Below are 18,047 nucleotides of genomic sequence, written 5' to 3' on the forward strand. Positions count from 1 at the left end.
AAAATACATTAATGTCTAAAATGCAAAAGAATCCAAGTGGGTTTGCTAAAACATTAATGTGTACGTGTCCTTGAGAACTAAGTGAGAGTTTGTCAAGGCGCGATAAAGTTAAGACCTTGTGAGAGTTCAAGGCGTGGTAATGTCAAGACCTTGTGTGTGTATCAAGGTATGAGTATGATTAATAGTCTTGATGATTGATCCATTCTGTATGGGAGTCTAGATCGGGTAACGTTTGGTGGTAGTGGTACTCACCAAGGTTTGTCTGGTCGTGGGAAGATTTGGTTAATCATGCTTGACAGGATCACGTCGGTAGAAACAAGTGAGGTTCACCATCGCGTGTATGAGACCACAACCTTGGGAATTGATGGTTTGTCTAAGGCGTGCCTGTTGTATCTTTTTGCGGGAACTTGGAATGTTTGCTGAGGCGTATCTATTGCAAATATGTGGGGACCGGAAGCGTTCCCCAAGGTATTGCTGTTAGACAGGATGGTTATAAGGATCATGAGTGATGGGATCAGAACTGATCCAAAAGTGTTAGTGAGGAACTGAGGATGAGGAAGGGATCCGAAAACCAGTATGGATCAAGTAAGCCATTTGTAAAGTTTGTAAAACACTTGCCAATCAAGCCCTTAATATACATAATAAATAATAAATACACACATACGTGGTGACTGAAACCAATCAATATTCACAAACCGTATAAAAGGAAATCATGAGCGATTCAAATTTATGTTAATTGTTAGGATAGGTAAGATCTGAAAGTTTTTAAAAGGTTCAGGAGTATTTTTGGTTAAGTGTTTGAGCATTTCGAAATGGTGAAACGTTAAGGTTTTTGGAGTATAGTAAAAGAAGCGACTAAGTTAGTTTCATGAGTTTATGTTCGCCCATGAAGTGGCCAGAAGTGTTGCATTTGGTGAACGTAGGTTGGCCAATAAGTGGTTGGAAGTGTTGCATGGTTAATGAGAGTATTTAGAACAAAAAGTGGTTGGCAGAAAGTTTCCTGAGTGGTTGCGATTGGCCACAAAAATTGTCGAGAAAAATCTGGACCGATTCTAGGAAGGGCAGATCAAGTCAAGAAATTTGTGGATTAAGTCCAATATGGAATAAGGTACAACATTAAAGGTCGAGACATTGAATGGCTGCGATCAAGAAAAGTTATGTAGAATAGAGTAAGCTTTGTGAACAAGACTATGGAATCATTATTCGAGTATGGGCGGCGATGATGATATTCGGATGGGTGAGTCTGTCTGAACTGTTACCGAAGCAGTTATCGAGCTGGTACGTCCTGCTACAAGTGTAACGAGAGTGCGATAGCGGTACCTAGGTGGTACTGAGGAGCTATCGGGAAGCGGATAGCGACAGTGGATGTTGGTACCAAGAGAGCTACCGAGAGAGCGACCGGTGGCGGTACTGGTAGGATCGATGGATGATCGAGTGGATGAGCCCAGATGGTTGAGGCGTATAAGAGCTGATCGAAGATGGTTGATAAGTGCTCGGTGAGTACCTAAGAGTATGTTGTTGGTTTGACAGAGAAAAGTGTTTATGCGGCTGGACAAAATAAAGTATTCCAGCCCATCTGTTTTTGTTACTTGGGTCACTTTGGGAATAGTTAGATGTGTGACTAAGTAACAAGAAGGGGTGGTGATTGGTGAATGATACATGGATAAAGTGTCTGTGATACGAGAAGAGGTGTCATGTGGCTGGATTGGGTGGACTGTGATGCGGTTGGATGATACGTGATTTAGAGTTTGCGAATATGTGAGGTACTTGTTAAGTTTAAATATGATTGTATTATTGTAAACTAGTGTAAAATGTTATTAACTTGTGGTTAGATTGAATTAAGCATGTGTTCGAGTAGTTTTCTTAGAAGTTGAATCGTCGTCACTGGAATTTTTTAGTTTTCACTGAAAGTATAAGACCTTGTGTCATTAGTCCGGGTTAGTTAGTTAATGCGTTGCAAAATTCAAGGTTAGTTTCTAGTATAGAAGTTTTCCATTTAATTCTACAATATATCTATCTATCTATCTGTTTTTTTGTCCAAAAAAGAAAAGACATCTATCTGTTTTGGTTGAGATGAAACAAATAATTCAAAGACTTCAACCACGAATATTTAGGTTGAAAATGAAGGATCATAAGAATCATGAAAGCCGACACTAAAATCTTTCTATTTAAAGATATATAAAGTCAAATCTGAACCCAGCATTAAAAAATAATTAATTATGTATATAATAAATCTTATTTTACACTCATTACAAAATGTTCTAGAACCTGATTTTGCTGTTGTAGTATTTTGGTTATAGAATTTAAAATTTTAGAGTGACTAAAATCGTGTGCTTTAGAAAAATGCTTTGTACCAAAACTTAAGCTTAAGCTTGATTAAAAAAATTTAGAATGACTAAAATCGTGTGCTTTAGAAAAATGACTAAAAATGAATTAAAAAATATTTCGGTTGTGAATAAAATGAAAAAGAAAATCCAAAACTTAATTAAGCTTGATTGGATGCATTTCAAACCTTTATAATTTTTTGTTTCGCTTTTAAAATTTGTAAAACACCTTGCCAATCAATCCCTTAACATACATAATATATATAAATACACACATGTGGTGACTGGAACCAATATTCACAAACCGTATAAAAAGGTTGTCGAACTATTCAGTATTTGAGCATCGTGAAGAAGTACAATGTTTCAAGCTACCACCACAGCGGCGCCACCGGCTATGTCTATTGGGTTTCCCTGTTTTTGGAGTCGACCACTTGTCCTACCTCTCCGGACCGCAAAGACATTCAAGCCTCTAGCATGTCTTAAACTGAAAGAAGGCGAAGGGTACAGAAATATATCTCTAATTTTCATTTCATAAAAGATCTAATATTTACTACTTTTCTGTTTATTAAAACCTAGATGAAGTCTCAAGATTTGTAGATAGTCAATATATAATGGCCAAGGTGGGAGTAGTAATCAATATTTTCTAATTCATAATCTTATATGAAAATTTCCATATGGCAGAATGTTCCGGCCCCATGAGACTGAACTGAAAGTTCGAGATTATGAATTAGATCAATTCGGTGTTGTGAACAATTCTGTTTATGCAAACTACTGCCAGCATGGTTAGTTTATTTTACGCTAATTCGAGACAGTTGCTATAGTTAAGCTATCTCCCATTCTTACCATCCTATTCTTACTAACTACGTACTGTTTGCTAAACTTGTTTTATTACTAAGGTCTACACGAGTTTTTGGAGAGTATCGGTATCAACTGTGATAAAGTATCCCGTTCTGGTGAAGCCTTGGCAATTTCCGAGTTGACTATAAAGTTTCTTGCACCTTTACGTGTAATTTTGAACTTCTTGTTTTCCTATAATGTTTGTCACATTTTATAAGATCAATGTTTTGTATGTTAATTTATTCTATTTCGTTGAGCAGAGTGGATGCAAATTTGTGGTGAAAACGAGGATATCGAGGACATCTGTGGCACGCATTTACTTTGAACAATTCATCTTTAAACTTCCAAATCAAGAGGTTATTTTGGTGCTTTCGTCAAGCCTTTTTGTGTTTGTTTCTTACTTATATGTTCTGATTCATTTTGTAAATCATTAACGATGCAGCCTATTTTGGAAGCAAAATCAATTGTTGTGTGGCTTGACAACAAGTACCGTCCGGTTCGTATCCCATCTTACGTGCGCTCTAATTCGGTCACTTCCTACACCAACACGTTGTCGATTTGATAAATAAAATCTTGGTATATGTAACGTTTTTGGAGAAAATCTAAATAAACGGTTCACTTCTCATCAATCCAAAATATGATACAGTGTGTGTTTATATAGAATGCCAATGAGACTATACCTCAACATATCAAATACGTATTTTGCCAATGTCGCCTAAAAATATGATTACACGAGTACTTCAGATAATGCTTTACCTTGAAACAACCAGTCAAACTGTCATCTTATTCTCATCAACTTGTAAATCTGTCAACTACTTAAAAATGTATTTATATACTCAATCATATTTTACTGTCAAAGACCACCACCTAAAAAATGTCTCTATAAACACATTAAGTCAATTATATATTGAAGGAGAAAAATTTTATTTAAGTAACTAAAAAAAAACTACTACAATTATAGTTGATGACAAAAAAGAAAAAATTAAGTAAAATATCACATATACTGATCTCACATACTATTAGCTCACATATTCCTAACTGAAAAAAGAAACTCAAATAAATAAACCAAGCTTTACACTAACAATAATTCATTTTCATTTTAGATTAGTGATTTGCTTTAGGGAAAATTATAAATAAATGAGCTTTTTCCAAAAATTTGGCCATCTACACTTTTTTTTCAAGATTGTCAATTGTGACGAAAATGCCCCTACTAATAGAAATAGTGAAGTTTTGAAAAATTTGAACCAATAAACAAATAGAAAACCCATGTTAGTATACAACTGTTAAAAAAAAATTTGAAAAAAATGTTTTGGGTGTCAAAAATCAGTTTGTAAATTGCTGATTTCTGGTCTAAATTGTTTAGAATAGACTTTCTACGATTTTTTCTCTTTCTGAAACATTTAGATTGTTCATTCTACAGTTTGTACATGTTCTAAGAAGTTTAGACGGAAAATTTGTTCTAAAAATTTCAGAACCTGAATTTTGTATGTTCTACAAAATTAAGAATATGTATTCTACGTTTTTCTTCATTCTACATCAATTCAGAATTCGTTTTCTACGTTTTACCCTATATACTAAAAGAAGTAGAAGATATATCATAGAAATTTTTAGAATTTGTAATCTGTAAACCTTAGAATACCCTAAAATAGAAAGAAAATAAATTAAATAAGGAAAGCGAATAATTTTAAATATTTTTTAAATATTCTTAATTTATGGTTAAGATTTCGTAATTATTGTTTAGATTTGTTCTAATACATTTTAGAATGCGTATTCTAAATTACTTAGAAGATAAACAAATTAAGAAAAATCGACATTATACCTTAACGTGATCGATTAGCCCTTTTGGGAAAATTTTTTAACCTTAATTGGTTTCCAATCGATTAATTTCCCTTACTTTGTCAAAACCCAAAACAACAATTTAGGCCCACTTGATGAAGCCCAAAAAACCGATTAATTGATGTTTTTTTAATTTCAAGGGACAAAAAATCAACAAAATTTATCTGAAAAAACAATTAAGGGCATAATTGACTAATTTTATATCATAAAACCTATTTAACCAAACTTTTGAAAAAAAGTGTAGATGGCCAAATTTTTGGAAAAGGATCCTTTATTTATAATTTTTCCTTTGCTTTATTATGTTTTATTTACCTTTTTCAAAAAAGAAGAAGTAATTACAATCTTTTTTTTTGTTTTAGGGTTTTTAGTTTATTGTATACTTTCATTTTTTTTATTTATAGATTTTCTATACCATTTCAAATATAACAAATGCAAATTCTTTTACTTCTCGATTTTTAATTTATGATTTCATATAAGTTTTTAGTTTTAGGATCTTTTTACATAAACCCCAATGATTTATGACTTGACCCCAGTTAGTGTTGTAGTGTATGCTGTTGTACATTGCATTGTGTTTTCTGAAAGCTCTTAAAGTTGGCGAATTTTATATTCGGAAAATACATTAATGTTTAAAATGCAAAAGAATTCAACAAATCTCGTGGATATGAACAAAATCAGAGCAAAACAATCCCTAATCCAACAAATCCCAAAATCCCGACTCCACTGGCCAAAGAAGAAGCGGAACCAGTGGCAGGAGCAACAGCTGGAGCACCCAATAAAGCTGAAGAAGGTGCAGGAGAAGGAGCAGAACCAGTGAAGAAACCACCAGTGTGGCCACCACGAGTGGACATGACGACAATGTGAAGCTTCTCACCTTCGACACAGTTGCTTTTGGAGCCGCTGATGAAGTAAAAAGGACCAGATCTCTCTAGCTTCACCTTAGTGTCTCCATTGCTGTAATTAGCTGCTGGGTTTGTTGTGTTGCAGTTAATGTAAGCATCTTTTGTCACTTGCAGTACAGAGTCCTTTTCCCCATCATACTTCCACACTGTTCAAATACAAACAGTTAGAGGAAAGGGTTGATTTTGGATTTGAATTTTGAGGGAAAAGAAAACTTACCAAGAGAATCACCAACGTGAAAACGTAAGCTCTCAGCCCATTTGTTTAGAGACTCAGAAGGCGAAGAAGGGATTTTCCAGGCGCTGGTTTTGCCTCCGACCAGAATCTCTTTGCAACAGGCGAGATTAGTCAACAAGAAGAAAATGGAGAAGATTAGAAAAAGACTTCTGTGAGCCATTAGGGAGGGTTTAAGTTAGTGTGTGAGCTCAGCTGGAGAGAAATGGAAAGATAAGAGTAAAAGAGAGATAATTTGGGCTCTGTTGTGAATGATTGGGTCTGTAAATATAGAGGAAGAAACTAGCCGTTGGAAGTGTAATGGTGTCTGCTCTGCTACTCTCACTGTTGCTCCCAACGCTTACTTTTAAAACGGTCAAGTCCCCCGTACCAAGACATTTACACATAAAACCAATTATTTTAATAACGGTCGGAGACAAAATTTTAAATACGAGTGCAATGAGGGACCGGTAATACTATCGCTTTGTTTCTTGGTGTCTGCAATTAAACTGGCAAGAGAGACTGAAAGCAAATAGAGTTTAAAAAGAGAGTATAAATAGAATTGAAAGAATCACATATTGTCAATCAAGAAAGATAATCCGAAGTGTCATTTGGGAAAAATCAAACAGAATACACTCTAAGAAAAAGGTTTACATATAAAAACCCTTTTGTTACTGTAACCAAAAACAGAGCGAAACAAGAAGACCCCTATTGAGTAAAAACAAAGCCTTTTAGCACTTGTGAAAATCATAATCTATATTACCTTCTTTCTTTCTTTCTTCTCTTGAATGTGTTTTCTGAATCAGTCGATCTTAACCGAGGAATAGATGAGTCTTGTGAACCAGAGACAAGCGTAGAAACCGATTGTTCCAGTCAGCACAAAAAACGCGTAAGAGGCGATGAGCATGTATCCGAAGTAGAGCATAGCTGAGACGAGCTTAGTGATCTGGAGCTTTGTGAAGAAATAGAAGGCTGCGTAGAGGAAGAGATATACCGCAGAAGAACCTGAGGTGAGGTAAGACCTCCACCACCAGAGATAGTCTTCACTGCAAAGCTGGAAGTAGCAGAGAACAATGGTTATCTCTGCGCAGGTGACCATAAGGATCACAAATACGAGGAAGAGGAAACCGAAGATGTAGTAGAACTGGTTGAGCCAGATTGATGTGAGGATGAAGAAGAGCTCGATAAAGACAGCACCAAACGGTAAGATTCCTCCGATAAGGATTGAGAAAACTGGGTTCATGTACCAAGCTTGTTCTGGGATTTGACGTGGGATTTTGTTGGTTTTCACGGGGTCATCGAGCGGTGGCTTCTTAAATCCGATGTAAGCTCCAACAAAGACAAGAGGGACTGAGATTCCAAACCAGAGGAAGATAAGAGCAAACATCGTCCCGAAGGGAACAGCTCCGGATGATTTTTGTCCCCAGATAAGAGCGTTTAGGACAAAGAAAATGGCTGAGACGACTGCAGGGAATAAGAAGGCTGTTCTGAAGGCAATTCTCTTCCATTCTGTTCCTTTGAACATTTTGTAGAGACGTGAAGAGGCGTAACCGGCAAAAAGGCCCATGAAGACCCAAAGGAGGAGCATGGCTGTCATAAGACCTCCCCGGTTGGACGGTGATAAAAATCCGAGCATGGCGAAGATCATAGTGACAAGTACCATGCCTAAACACTGGACACCTGTGCCAACATAGACACAGAGAAGATCTGAATTGGATGGAGGTCTGAAAACATCACCATGGACGAGTTTCCACCCTGTCTCTTCTTGAGCTTCTTCTTGTGTCTCAAGCTCGTTGTACCGTGAAATGTCACGGTAAAGGGTCCTCAGCATAATCATCGCTACCATTCCAGAAAGGAAGAGGACGATCATCAGAGAGTTGACAATTGAGAACCAGTGAATTTGATTGTCGCTCATCAGAAGATAAGCATCCCATCTAGACGCCCACTTCACTTCACTTTCCTGAAGGGGCAAAAATCAAAACAGTGAGAAGAGGAACACAATCGTATCTCACTAAGAAAAAACAGAGAGAAGAGGAACATAATAGTTATATAAACTGATAGTCGAACAAGAACTTGCCTGAAAATCAACATCATATGTGAAGATAATTTCCTTCTTGTTTTCGACTTCTTGAGGTGTAGCTGAGCTAACAACCAAGCGTTTTGTGTGAGGATCACAGGTAGTCAAACGGGTCTTCTCACTCCATTGTCCCTCGTATTCATGCTTGACACTGCAAATCAAGGGAAGGATAATTAGTACTGGAAAAATAGAGAACACCCCGAGAGTCTATTTTTGTTAACAAGAACTGCACCTGAATGGTTTGACCTCGAATCCCACAATCCTTGCAGCATCGGTTTGCACATCTCTGTGATACCGGACAGTGAATGCCAAGTGATTGTGCATAAAGTACTTTTGCTCTTTGCTCTGTAAAATCCAAAGGACTGCTTAGAAAATCGTGCTATCACTCACATTCAACGCAAATAGTGAATAATCTAAACTTACTTACCCCCTCATACTGCCCTTTAAGACCGATATGATATCCTAGCTGATACACAACAGAGGGAGAACCCTGACCTGGATCAATTCTTTCAATTGGAACCACTAGAGGAAGGTTATCAAGGATCCTAACACACACATATACACAACACACAGCATGAGAAACGTAACAGAGGAAGAGTACATGCTATTCACTAAAAAAAAAAAGTCAATGTGGTTCTCATATTCAAAAGTCTTACATGTTGACCCGATACTCATCATCAATCTTCTCTTTGAATGCCTTGGCAGACTTGGCATCAAGCGTGACACGTCCGAGAACATTGCACATTTGTGGTTCACGCATTTTAAACTGCATTATTCCAGTTCCTCAATAGTTAGGGGTAAATTTAAAGTGAAAGTATCAACTGTAATCATATTCAATCAAAAAACAGAGAACAAACTGAATAAGGAGCATTTTCGATGCGGTCACCACGAAGAACTTCACCAAGATTCTCAGTACTGTCAACAATCTTCTTAGGACGGCAAAAAGGAAGAGAGTAATACGAATACGGAAGCTGAGTCTTAATAGATGTCAACTTGTTCACTTTCACCTTCAACTCATCTCCCTACATAAGACGACCCCAAACATAAACAAAAAAAATATCAAAACTTCAGCTTTGGATCTTCTACTATAAGGTTGGATTAGCATGCAAAAGATTTGTATCCAATTTAGCTATGAATTAGTGTATAGTGTAATTAGATAACAATTGAAAAAAATACGACATTGGATACAGATCAAGAGATCGTAATGAGAAAATTAAGAGGCTAAAAGTGTCGGTGGCACTAAGGATTCGCTAAAACTAATCTTAAAAAAACCAGATCCGAGAGATCCAAATCAGATCCCAATGGAATTAAGAATACGTTTTTTTTAATACCTTTTCGAAATCCTGAGGAGCGACACCGGGGAGGTAAAAAGAGTGAGCGGCATGGATGAAGAGAAGAAGAATCACAGATCCAAGGATTTGTAACCTCCTTGAACTTCTATAAAACTCCATAGCCATGGGGTCGGTTTCCACAGATCTGGAGAGCTTTATAAGCTTTCTTTTTTTCACAGTTTTGTGTGTGTTTTGTGAAGAAGAAGAAGAAGAAGAAGAAGCAAAGAGAAATCGAATTGATTAGAGAGAGAGAGAGAAGCGAAGATCCTTGTTTCTCTCTCCGTTATTGCTTTCGTTTTCTGTAACATCCTTTTATCCAATTATATATCGCCACGTGTTTAACCCTGTCGAGAAATTGTAAATGGGCCTCATTTCCTAAGCCCATTAAATAATTTACGCTAAACATTTCTTAGGCCCATTAAATACTATGAATTTGACNTTTTTTTTTTTTTTTTTTTTTTTTTTGGGGTCGAGACAACAAATTTATTAAAATCTTTGGATGACGTGATTTTTTGGTCACGTTGAAGTAAAATCTATTAGTTACGTAACGTTAAGCAAACCAAAAGATGTTAGTTTTCGACATAATTATAGTTAATGCATGTAAATAAAGAAATCATGTAGATGACAAAACAGAAATAACAAAAGAAGAAAAAAACAGTATTTTATTAATTAAAGACGTTACAATAACATTTACACATGCATGTTAGTCGCTACATATATATATATATCTTTCAAAGTGGAGTGAAAAATTCAAAGCAAAAATAATACAAACATAAAAAATGGAGCTTAAGGTAGTTTTCATGGGAGGTCTCTTGATCACTATTTTGATATCAATTGCTAATCCTAGTTTAGCCACAAAAACTGATGAGCCATGGATCGATCCCAACGCTGATTTATATACGCTGTTTACGGAATCTCCAACTTCAAGCGAATACAACAACAACGTGCTCAAGAAATTGTCATCACAACACTTTAGTTATGTCGTAAGTTGCGGTAACAAGAGGGGACGTCAGTGTCGCAGGGAAGTGATGAGAGAGATTCTTCAAAACAAAAACGTTTCGAAACATTGTTGTGAGAACATAGTGAGAGTTGGGAAAGATTGTCACGTTGCGATTGCGAATTTAATGTTCAAGAATTACCATATCAAACGTTTTGCTTCCAAAAGTCTTTTCAAGGCTATCAAAGTTTGGAACAGATGTTATGCTCAAATTGAAGCCCCTACACCAAATTCTGGTTAAAAAACTTTTAATCTCAGTAATTGATGATATACGGTCACTTTAAACTTTTCTTTTCATTCTAGCTATCAAATAGAAAAACTACATTTTTATATATATATATATATATATATATATATATATATATATATATATTATTGTGTAAAACATCCTATGATGAATATTATGTATAATTTGGATTAATGAAAGTCTAACTTGACATCTAGTGCAACATGATTCGTGCTTTGATAATTCTCTAATAAAGAATTTATTAATTCGGAGTTTTATAGATAATGAAGAAAAAAATATATAGAGATAGGTTTCTAGTAATGTGATATATATTCGATTATTTAATTCTCATAAGTCATAATGAAGAGGAGATGGTACTTGTATACGTCTCGTTTTGGTTCTCCCTGCAACGTGTTGCTGAATCTTCGGACCAATGCAAAGCAATCCATCCCCACGGACCTGCCTGGCGACCTTCCTTGCATCTCTGGGGGACTCTCCACAGGTTGTTCAAAGTTTATCACTTTTGATTTTTGAACGGTTTTGTTACACAATTTTCTCTGTTTCCTATGTTAGCTCTGTTTTTTAAAAAATTCCTAGAAAGAGTTTACTTATACGGTGAGGCTATTACCAAAGGCAATGTATCTGTATCATTGTATGCACGGGGTGTGTTTCAAGTGGTTGGCTAACAATTTTAACAAAATTAATGGACATCATAGCACAGTATTGACAACTTCTTGCTAATCCAAACGATCCTCGGTTTCGGGATATTTTGGTTATTTTCATACTCAGATTTGCAGCGATTTGGAGCTCGTATTGGTTTCCTAGTTTACAAGTCCATTGACCAATGCTACCAAAATCTCGACAGATGATTTGATAATTCAATAAATGTGGTTTAAATAGAGAAAAAGAGGACAAAGTAGAAATTCAAATCATAATTAATAGAATATCATACTATTGAAGTTATACAGTAAACAACAGTTAAGTGTATAAAAAAACCTAATAAATCTTATAAACCTAATAAACGAAAACGAGAACTATAACAAACAGAGGGAGAGCACGTAAAGAGTGAAGATGGCAATAACAAAAATAGTCACGGTGTCAGCACGGCCGTTCTCGTTCTGCTCCTGCAGCCAGTTGATTATAAAATACAAAGTCCCCATCAAAATCAGCAGGATGAAGAACAAGGAGAATACTGTTAAATCACCACTTTCTCTGAGTCTTGGAATCCTTGAGTATTTGGTTTTATTAGATGATGATGAACCGGCTAACAAAAAGAAGCGCGGTAGGCTCCAAAACAGAAACCGGATCAGACTTTTAAGCAACTCTACCAACATGATTGCGTATTCACTTTTCAATCTATCGTTTTTTTTTTTTTTGCTTCCACAGAATAAGAGATTTTCAATTGTTTCTTATTGGATTTATAGTGTGTTGGTGATGATAAAAAAATGGAAAGTAATCATCATATTTAGATATTTAACATTTTTTAAAAGTTTATAGTTTTCCACACAAAAAAAAGGAAACAACAACAACGTGCTCACTTTTACAAAACATTGATTTTTTTTCTTCATTGTAATTTGTACCACAAATTCCCAAAATGGAAACAAAAAAATCTTCAGTGTTTACATATTTAACATTTTTTTTTCTTTCTTTTTGCATTATAACCATTTAAAGATTTAACAATTTGAAAGACTAAAACCTATTTCGATAACTTATGGAGATTGGCCTCTATTGATGCTTCAACTCACACAAGAAGTGTATCGACAATGGTTGATCACTAGAACTATACTCCATGTTGGTCCCAATTCCTTCCTAGAAAAGCAAGGTGCAGGTCATGGAATTGAGAACCAAACAAAACTCATGATAATTGATAGTTAATACTCTTCTTGATGATCTTACTCGCCTAAAACGCTAGAATTTGAAATACATACACATTGACATCACATGTCTGTCTTCTCCACGAATGCTAAAGTGAAGATTCTAGTACATTGCATCAAGGCGAGTCTCCTGATGGATATACTTGAGGAGATCGCTGCTTTTCTCCAATATATATTCTTTGCTCCTCTTCCTCCTCTATGGAATAATGGAAACCAAATATTTTGGCTCAGTGGAGATCATATAATACATTATACATAATACATGTTTCCTGGTTTAAAAAAGACACGACCTGCGGTTAGAAACGTAAAATAAAACAGGAAACATCAGGGTGAATCACGGGAAATACGCGGTCAGCGATGTCAGAGCTCACATAAAAACCATCAATCATGTGTTTGCAAGATTAACATAGAACTTGGGAGCAAATAACGAAGGAGAGATCGAACTTGTGAATGATTTATTGATTCACAATCTCTTTGTTTTTGGTGACAATCGAAGTTCTTGTCCCTCTGTTTACATTTTTTTAGTTTTTTTTACACAATAACGCTCTAATGAGCTATTTCAATTTATCCTCTTTTCTATTTAAATCCTTTATTGGATTCTTCTACATTCTGCATTTAGAAGCTTTCGAAGACTAAATGACCTATCTGATTGAAATAATGAATATTGTTTGATCAAAATCCATTAACGCCAAACAATAAATCCAAATAAGTCCATTAGGTATTATTATTTTTGTTGAAGATTTCGGAAGGCTTTGGATGGAAATTTGGAAACAGTTGTATGTTTGGACTTTGGACTGTGGAAACTCTCTATGCAGGCCTATATTTTCTTATAAAAATAAGTATCTTTTTATAGAGCAATGAACAGACAAACTTTTTATTGGATTTACATATACATGACCTTTTTTATCTTCTTTTTTTTTTGGACAATTTGGCATGCTCGGAAAATTTAAGATAACTAGTTAAGATCTGGGCTTTAAGGACTGAATACATTTGTGGTTTATATTGTTCCCAAAGAAAACGAAAATTTTTTCAGATCCATAGATGTAAAAAAATCTGCATCCTGCAAGAAAATAACTGTTAAAACCAATATTTGATTCATTATGAATTGGTAGTAAATTTAAAAATATGTGAAATCATCTTAGTTTTTTTCTAGGAATAAGAAATTAAAAGGATAATTAAGACGGTGAAAAGGGGAAACCGATGTTTCGTATTGAGGAGAATAATATCAACTTAAAACATTGCATTTTATAAATATTAATTCATATAAAAATTTAACAAATCTATTTCTATTATGCTTTTTTTTTTTCTTTAAACCATTTTAGTTATTAGAAGAAAAAACAAATGTAAATAAAAATTACAATTTTCTCATAGTAACCGACTAATTCATGGATATTCAGCCTTTCTAAAGTTTGTATTTTGTAATTTTTTTCATGTCCAAAAGATAATACATAATGATAAAGGAGCATTTGTGTAGGAATTTGGTTGGAGTAGGGCCGAAGGAAGGTCGTTGGAGTAGGACGTGAAAATGGGGCCTATATTACCAGATGGGTAAGCAATTAGGTTTTGCCAAAGTGAACCCCTCACTGATTGACCTATCTTTATTAGTAGAGATGGTGGCATAATGTGAAAGATATATACTAAATAATTACGATTGATGGACGTCTACTATTGGTAAAATAACAATGCAACAGTTTAAATATTCTGATTGTTTTTCCTGATATTTTATGTGTATATTTCTAACTTTTTATTGGATATAAATATAAGTACTCTATTAAATTACATCTGTTATATGTCACTGACACCACACCCCCTTCGCCCATACCAACCGGTTATAATCTAAGACAGCACCAGAATCGACCCGTTTCAATATAGATATGTTAGACTAGAAAGAAGTAATTTTGTCTTTTTGCGTCTTTTGGCAACTAAATTTGAGAGTTTGATTTTATTAGGTCCATATAAGTTCAATCACACGGATCAAAACGGCTCATAAAAACATGATGGAACCGGATCAGACCAGACCTGCATACTTAGACACATGACCAAATCCGTTTGACCACCTTGATATCAATTTTCTCTGGATGTGCTTATGCACTTTAAATAGTAGTATCTTTTATTCTGTAGGATTATTACAGTAAATTTGTGGGTTTTGTTTTAGCGTACGAGCTAATATCTTTGTTAGGCTGAAAGTAACCCTATTATTTGGAATCTTGGATAGAGTTTGGTGGCCCAATGTTAGTGTTGGTGCAGATTCCATCCATTTCAGCTCGGCTTATATTCCATGCATCCGAGGCTAAATAATGCATGATGATGATTCATAGGACCTACAAACATTATCTTCACCTTTTATTTTCTTATCTTACTCTTTCTATCTATTCATTTTACCTTTTTTTTTGTTTGGTGATTTATATGAGCCCATGCATGGTTTTGATTTCTACGACAGCAGTTCTTACATGATAAGGTTAACTTTTGAGTAATTGTTAAATTAAGATTTAATATGAGTTTCTTACTCAAAACCAATTAACAATGAATAGATTGGTCCTAATCTCATATATTTTACTTAATTCCCATCATATTTTCTAATGTGGGATTTTTCTACACACGCTCCCTCAAAATAATGGTTCTTCTAGCCATTAATCTCGATATAATCCATCAAGTCCCTTCAAAATAATGCTTTATTAGATATATCAGTAGAATTACGCTTTCTTTGGACCTTCAATTAATAGGCTGATTGGACTTATTTACGGTCAGATTAATTAACGGATTAGCGTGTATAAGCTCTGATACCATATTAAATTAGGGTTTAAAATGTGTTTTAACTCAAAACCAATTTGCAATGACTAGACTGACCCTAACCCATATATATTATTTAAGGCTCATCATATCTTCCAACTTTTCTCTGCAGTAATGTATAATAATATCTCGACACTAGTATTTGAATTTGATTGTTTTGTTTGTACATTTTTCATTTATGGGTAATTAAGTGAATAATCATATAGATTTCTATAATAATTCATTAACCATTTTGAAAGACTAAAATGAATGGAATTTTCTATTTTGTAGTAATTACCAATGATGTAATTTACCACTTACACATTTTTTTGGTAACCTTATTAAATACACCATATGCCCAAATCTTCGAGCCTTATAGAAAAAATTTGGGAAAAGAATGAAGAGGAATGTGAAAGAACGGCCCAAACATATATATATATAAAACTAACAAAAAAGACTCTGGAAGAACTCTTCTTCTCTCCAACCTTTTAGAACAACAAGAACGGCCAAAACCCTCAAATACGTCGAGCTTTCTCCTTTTATACTCGATCATAGGATTTCCAAACCCAAAAATGCGACAAAACGAGCGTTTTACTTAGTTGTTCCACATAAACAGAGCTTTGCATCGACCGATGCACATACTAAACCGAGATTCTGGTTCACATGTGTCACAAAATCTAATGATTAATTTTGTTTTAAGAATATCTACTTTGCAAACAAAGAAAAGATTATTTTCAAAGAAGGTCTTTTCCTATGTAAATTAACCACCCACCTTTATTTCCTCAACATTTTTGAAAAAATGATATATATATTATAGGGAATATGCAGTAGATAGCACAAAAATGGAAAATAATTAAGAAACTACCATTTGTCTACAGTGCTTTTGTCAGAAGGGTAATAAAATTACCAAGATTTGTCTTATTCTCCCTCTTCCTCTTTTTTTTTTGTTTCTCTCTCTACGTCTCCATTGGTATTCTTTTCTCACCATGAGATATCATTATTTCTTCTGTTATACACACATCAAACAACATCAATTCTTACTTTTCCTGCTTTTTGTTTTTTTCGATTTCTCTCCTTCAAATTGCAGAAAATATCTCACCTTATCTCTTTGGATTTCAATTTCTGTTGGAATCTCCGTCATCGTGTTTTTTATTTATTTAATTCATGACTTTTTGTTTTATAACACTACTTTATCAAAATTACATGTGATAACATAATATCTCTTTAATAAATTATTTTCTTAAATTACACGTTATTTATTAAGATTTCATGTGATTTCTTTTGAAAACATGATTTTTAATATAAAACCACATTGTTTTATCAATAATACGCTTTTTCTATTAGTATATTATGATATTTTTATTAACTGATATGTTTTTCCTACAAATAGCAATTACATTGTTGTATTTTGTTCAAGGGCAATTTTGAATTTTCTTTTCTCCTAAAAATAGTAGTTACCTAAATTTTCTGACACAATGGTATTTTCTTAATTTCTTTTAGATTTCATGGTAGTTACTAATATTACCCTATATTATATTTATAAGTTTTATTATTGCAATAGGGCTATTGGTATGTCTCCATGATAATTAATACTATATACATATATAAAGAAAAAACTAAAACCATAAATTTGAAAAAATTGCTTTAAGATTCTATAAAGCAAGGAACTTCACTGGATGTATCCTATGTTATTGACTTATTGTAGAATTTATAATTTGTGCATTTACACGTTTTTTGGACATGTTTGCATAAACGTTTTTTCAGAATGTTTGGTCCTCCGTCCTCGACTCCTCGTCGAAGCTTACAGAATGTATCTTATCTGCTGTTAGTATATACATTAATTAACGGGATAAGGCGGTGTAAGAACGTAAAATATCCTTTTTGTCGTCTCTGTGTCCTTGGTAAATAAATTGTGAGTACTAATTTGTTTTGACTTTAGAAAAAGGAGAAAAGGTGGGTCGTTTTGGACACACTACGACACGAACACGTGCCCTGTTCTTTGTCAAACTGTCCAATTATGTTACAAGTTTTGTCCGTTACTTTTTTCCTCTATCAAGCAACCAAACGTTACGGTGTCCACTTGTCAGTTGTCACACTAATCTCTAGAATTATCTTCTAAGAATAATAATCTATTTTTTGTTATGATGGCATATTGGCATTAATATGCTCAGACATCAGTGGTTTGCATATAATTTTTTAACTTGTAAGAAAAAAAAATGTTTTAATTAGTTATTGTTATTAACGCTACTGCATAATGTTTTCCTCCTAGTGGGAGATTAGTATATTGGAAAAACAGATGTAATAGATGAAGGATAATCTTTCAAGTTTTATATTGAAGTAGATTTTTTTTTTTTTTTTTATCATCCAACCCTTATTATTTACTGGGCTTTTTTTTACTACTCGAGGTAATGAAATTGTATTTCTACAAAAATATATGATTTTAGTAGTTGTTGGATGGTCAATTTTAGATCGTAGGATTAATCGTAAACGATCGATTGTACTTTTTGGTTAACATTACATGGTATTAGTAAGTTTGGCGTGGTTAACAAACTTCTGTGGTGCGGTACAATTACAAATGTCGTAGAAAAAAGCATGATGGGAATAACGATAACGAGTACATACATTCTGTAAATATCTGCCAAAAGAGATGGTGGCTCCAAAGCTCT

At 34.2% G+C, this 18,047-nt stretch overlaps 3 protein-coding genes across 3 annotated transcripts; 1 reads left to right on the forward strand and 2 right to left on the reverse strand.

Annotated features, from left to right (window-relative positions):
- Nucleotides 2,683–3,486, forward strand: LOC104772576 (acyl-acyl carrier protein thioesterase ATL1, chloroplastic-like). The gene is made up of 4 exons (XM_019242221.1): nt 2,683–2,825; nt 3,006–3,106; nt 3,221–3,330; nt 3,424–3,486. Exons 1-4 carry the CDS (start codon nt 2,683–2,685, stop codon nt 3,484–3,486), a joined length of 417 nt encoding a protein of 138 aa, XP_019097766.1.
- Nucleotides 5,564–6,490, reverse strand: LOC104770982 (early nodulin-like protein 3). Its single transcript, XM_010495453.2, has 2 exons — nt 6,114–6,490; nt 5,564–6,042 (listed from the first exon to the last, which is right to left on the reverse strand). The coding sequence occupies exons 1-2, from the start codon at nt 6,289–6,291 to the stop codon at nt 5,669–5,671; spliced, it is 552 nt and encodes a 183-aa protein (XP_010493755.1). The 5' UTR covers nt 6,292–6,490; the 3' UTR covers nt 5,564–5,668.
- On the reverse strand, nt 6,643–9,791 carry LOC104770983 (transmembrane 9 superfamily member 9). Its single transcript, XM_010495454.1, has 7 exons — nt 9,516–9,791; nt 9,042–9,206; nt 8,841–8,950; nt 8,612–8,729; nt 8,417–8,529; nt 8,185–8,335; nt 6,643–8,067 (listed from the first exon to the last, which is right to left on the reverse strand). Exons 1-7 carry the CDS (start codon nt 9,639–9,641, stop codon nt 6,910–6,912), a joined length of 1,941 nt encoding a protein of 646 aa, XP_010493756.1. The 5' UTR covers nt 9,642–9,791; the 3' UTR covers nt 6,643–6,909.

The sequence above is a fragment of the Camelina sativa genome, chromosome 20 (genome assembly GCF_000633955.1).
Source record: "Camelina sativa cultivar DH55 chromosome 20, Cs, whole genome shotgun sequence".
Lineage (NCBI taxonomy): Eukaryota > Viridiplantae > Streptophyta > Magnoliopsida > Brassicales > Brassicaceae > Camelina > Camelina sativa.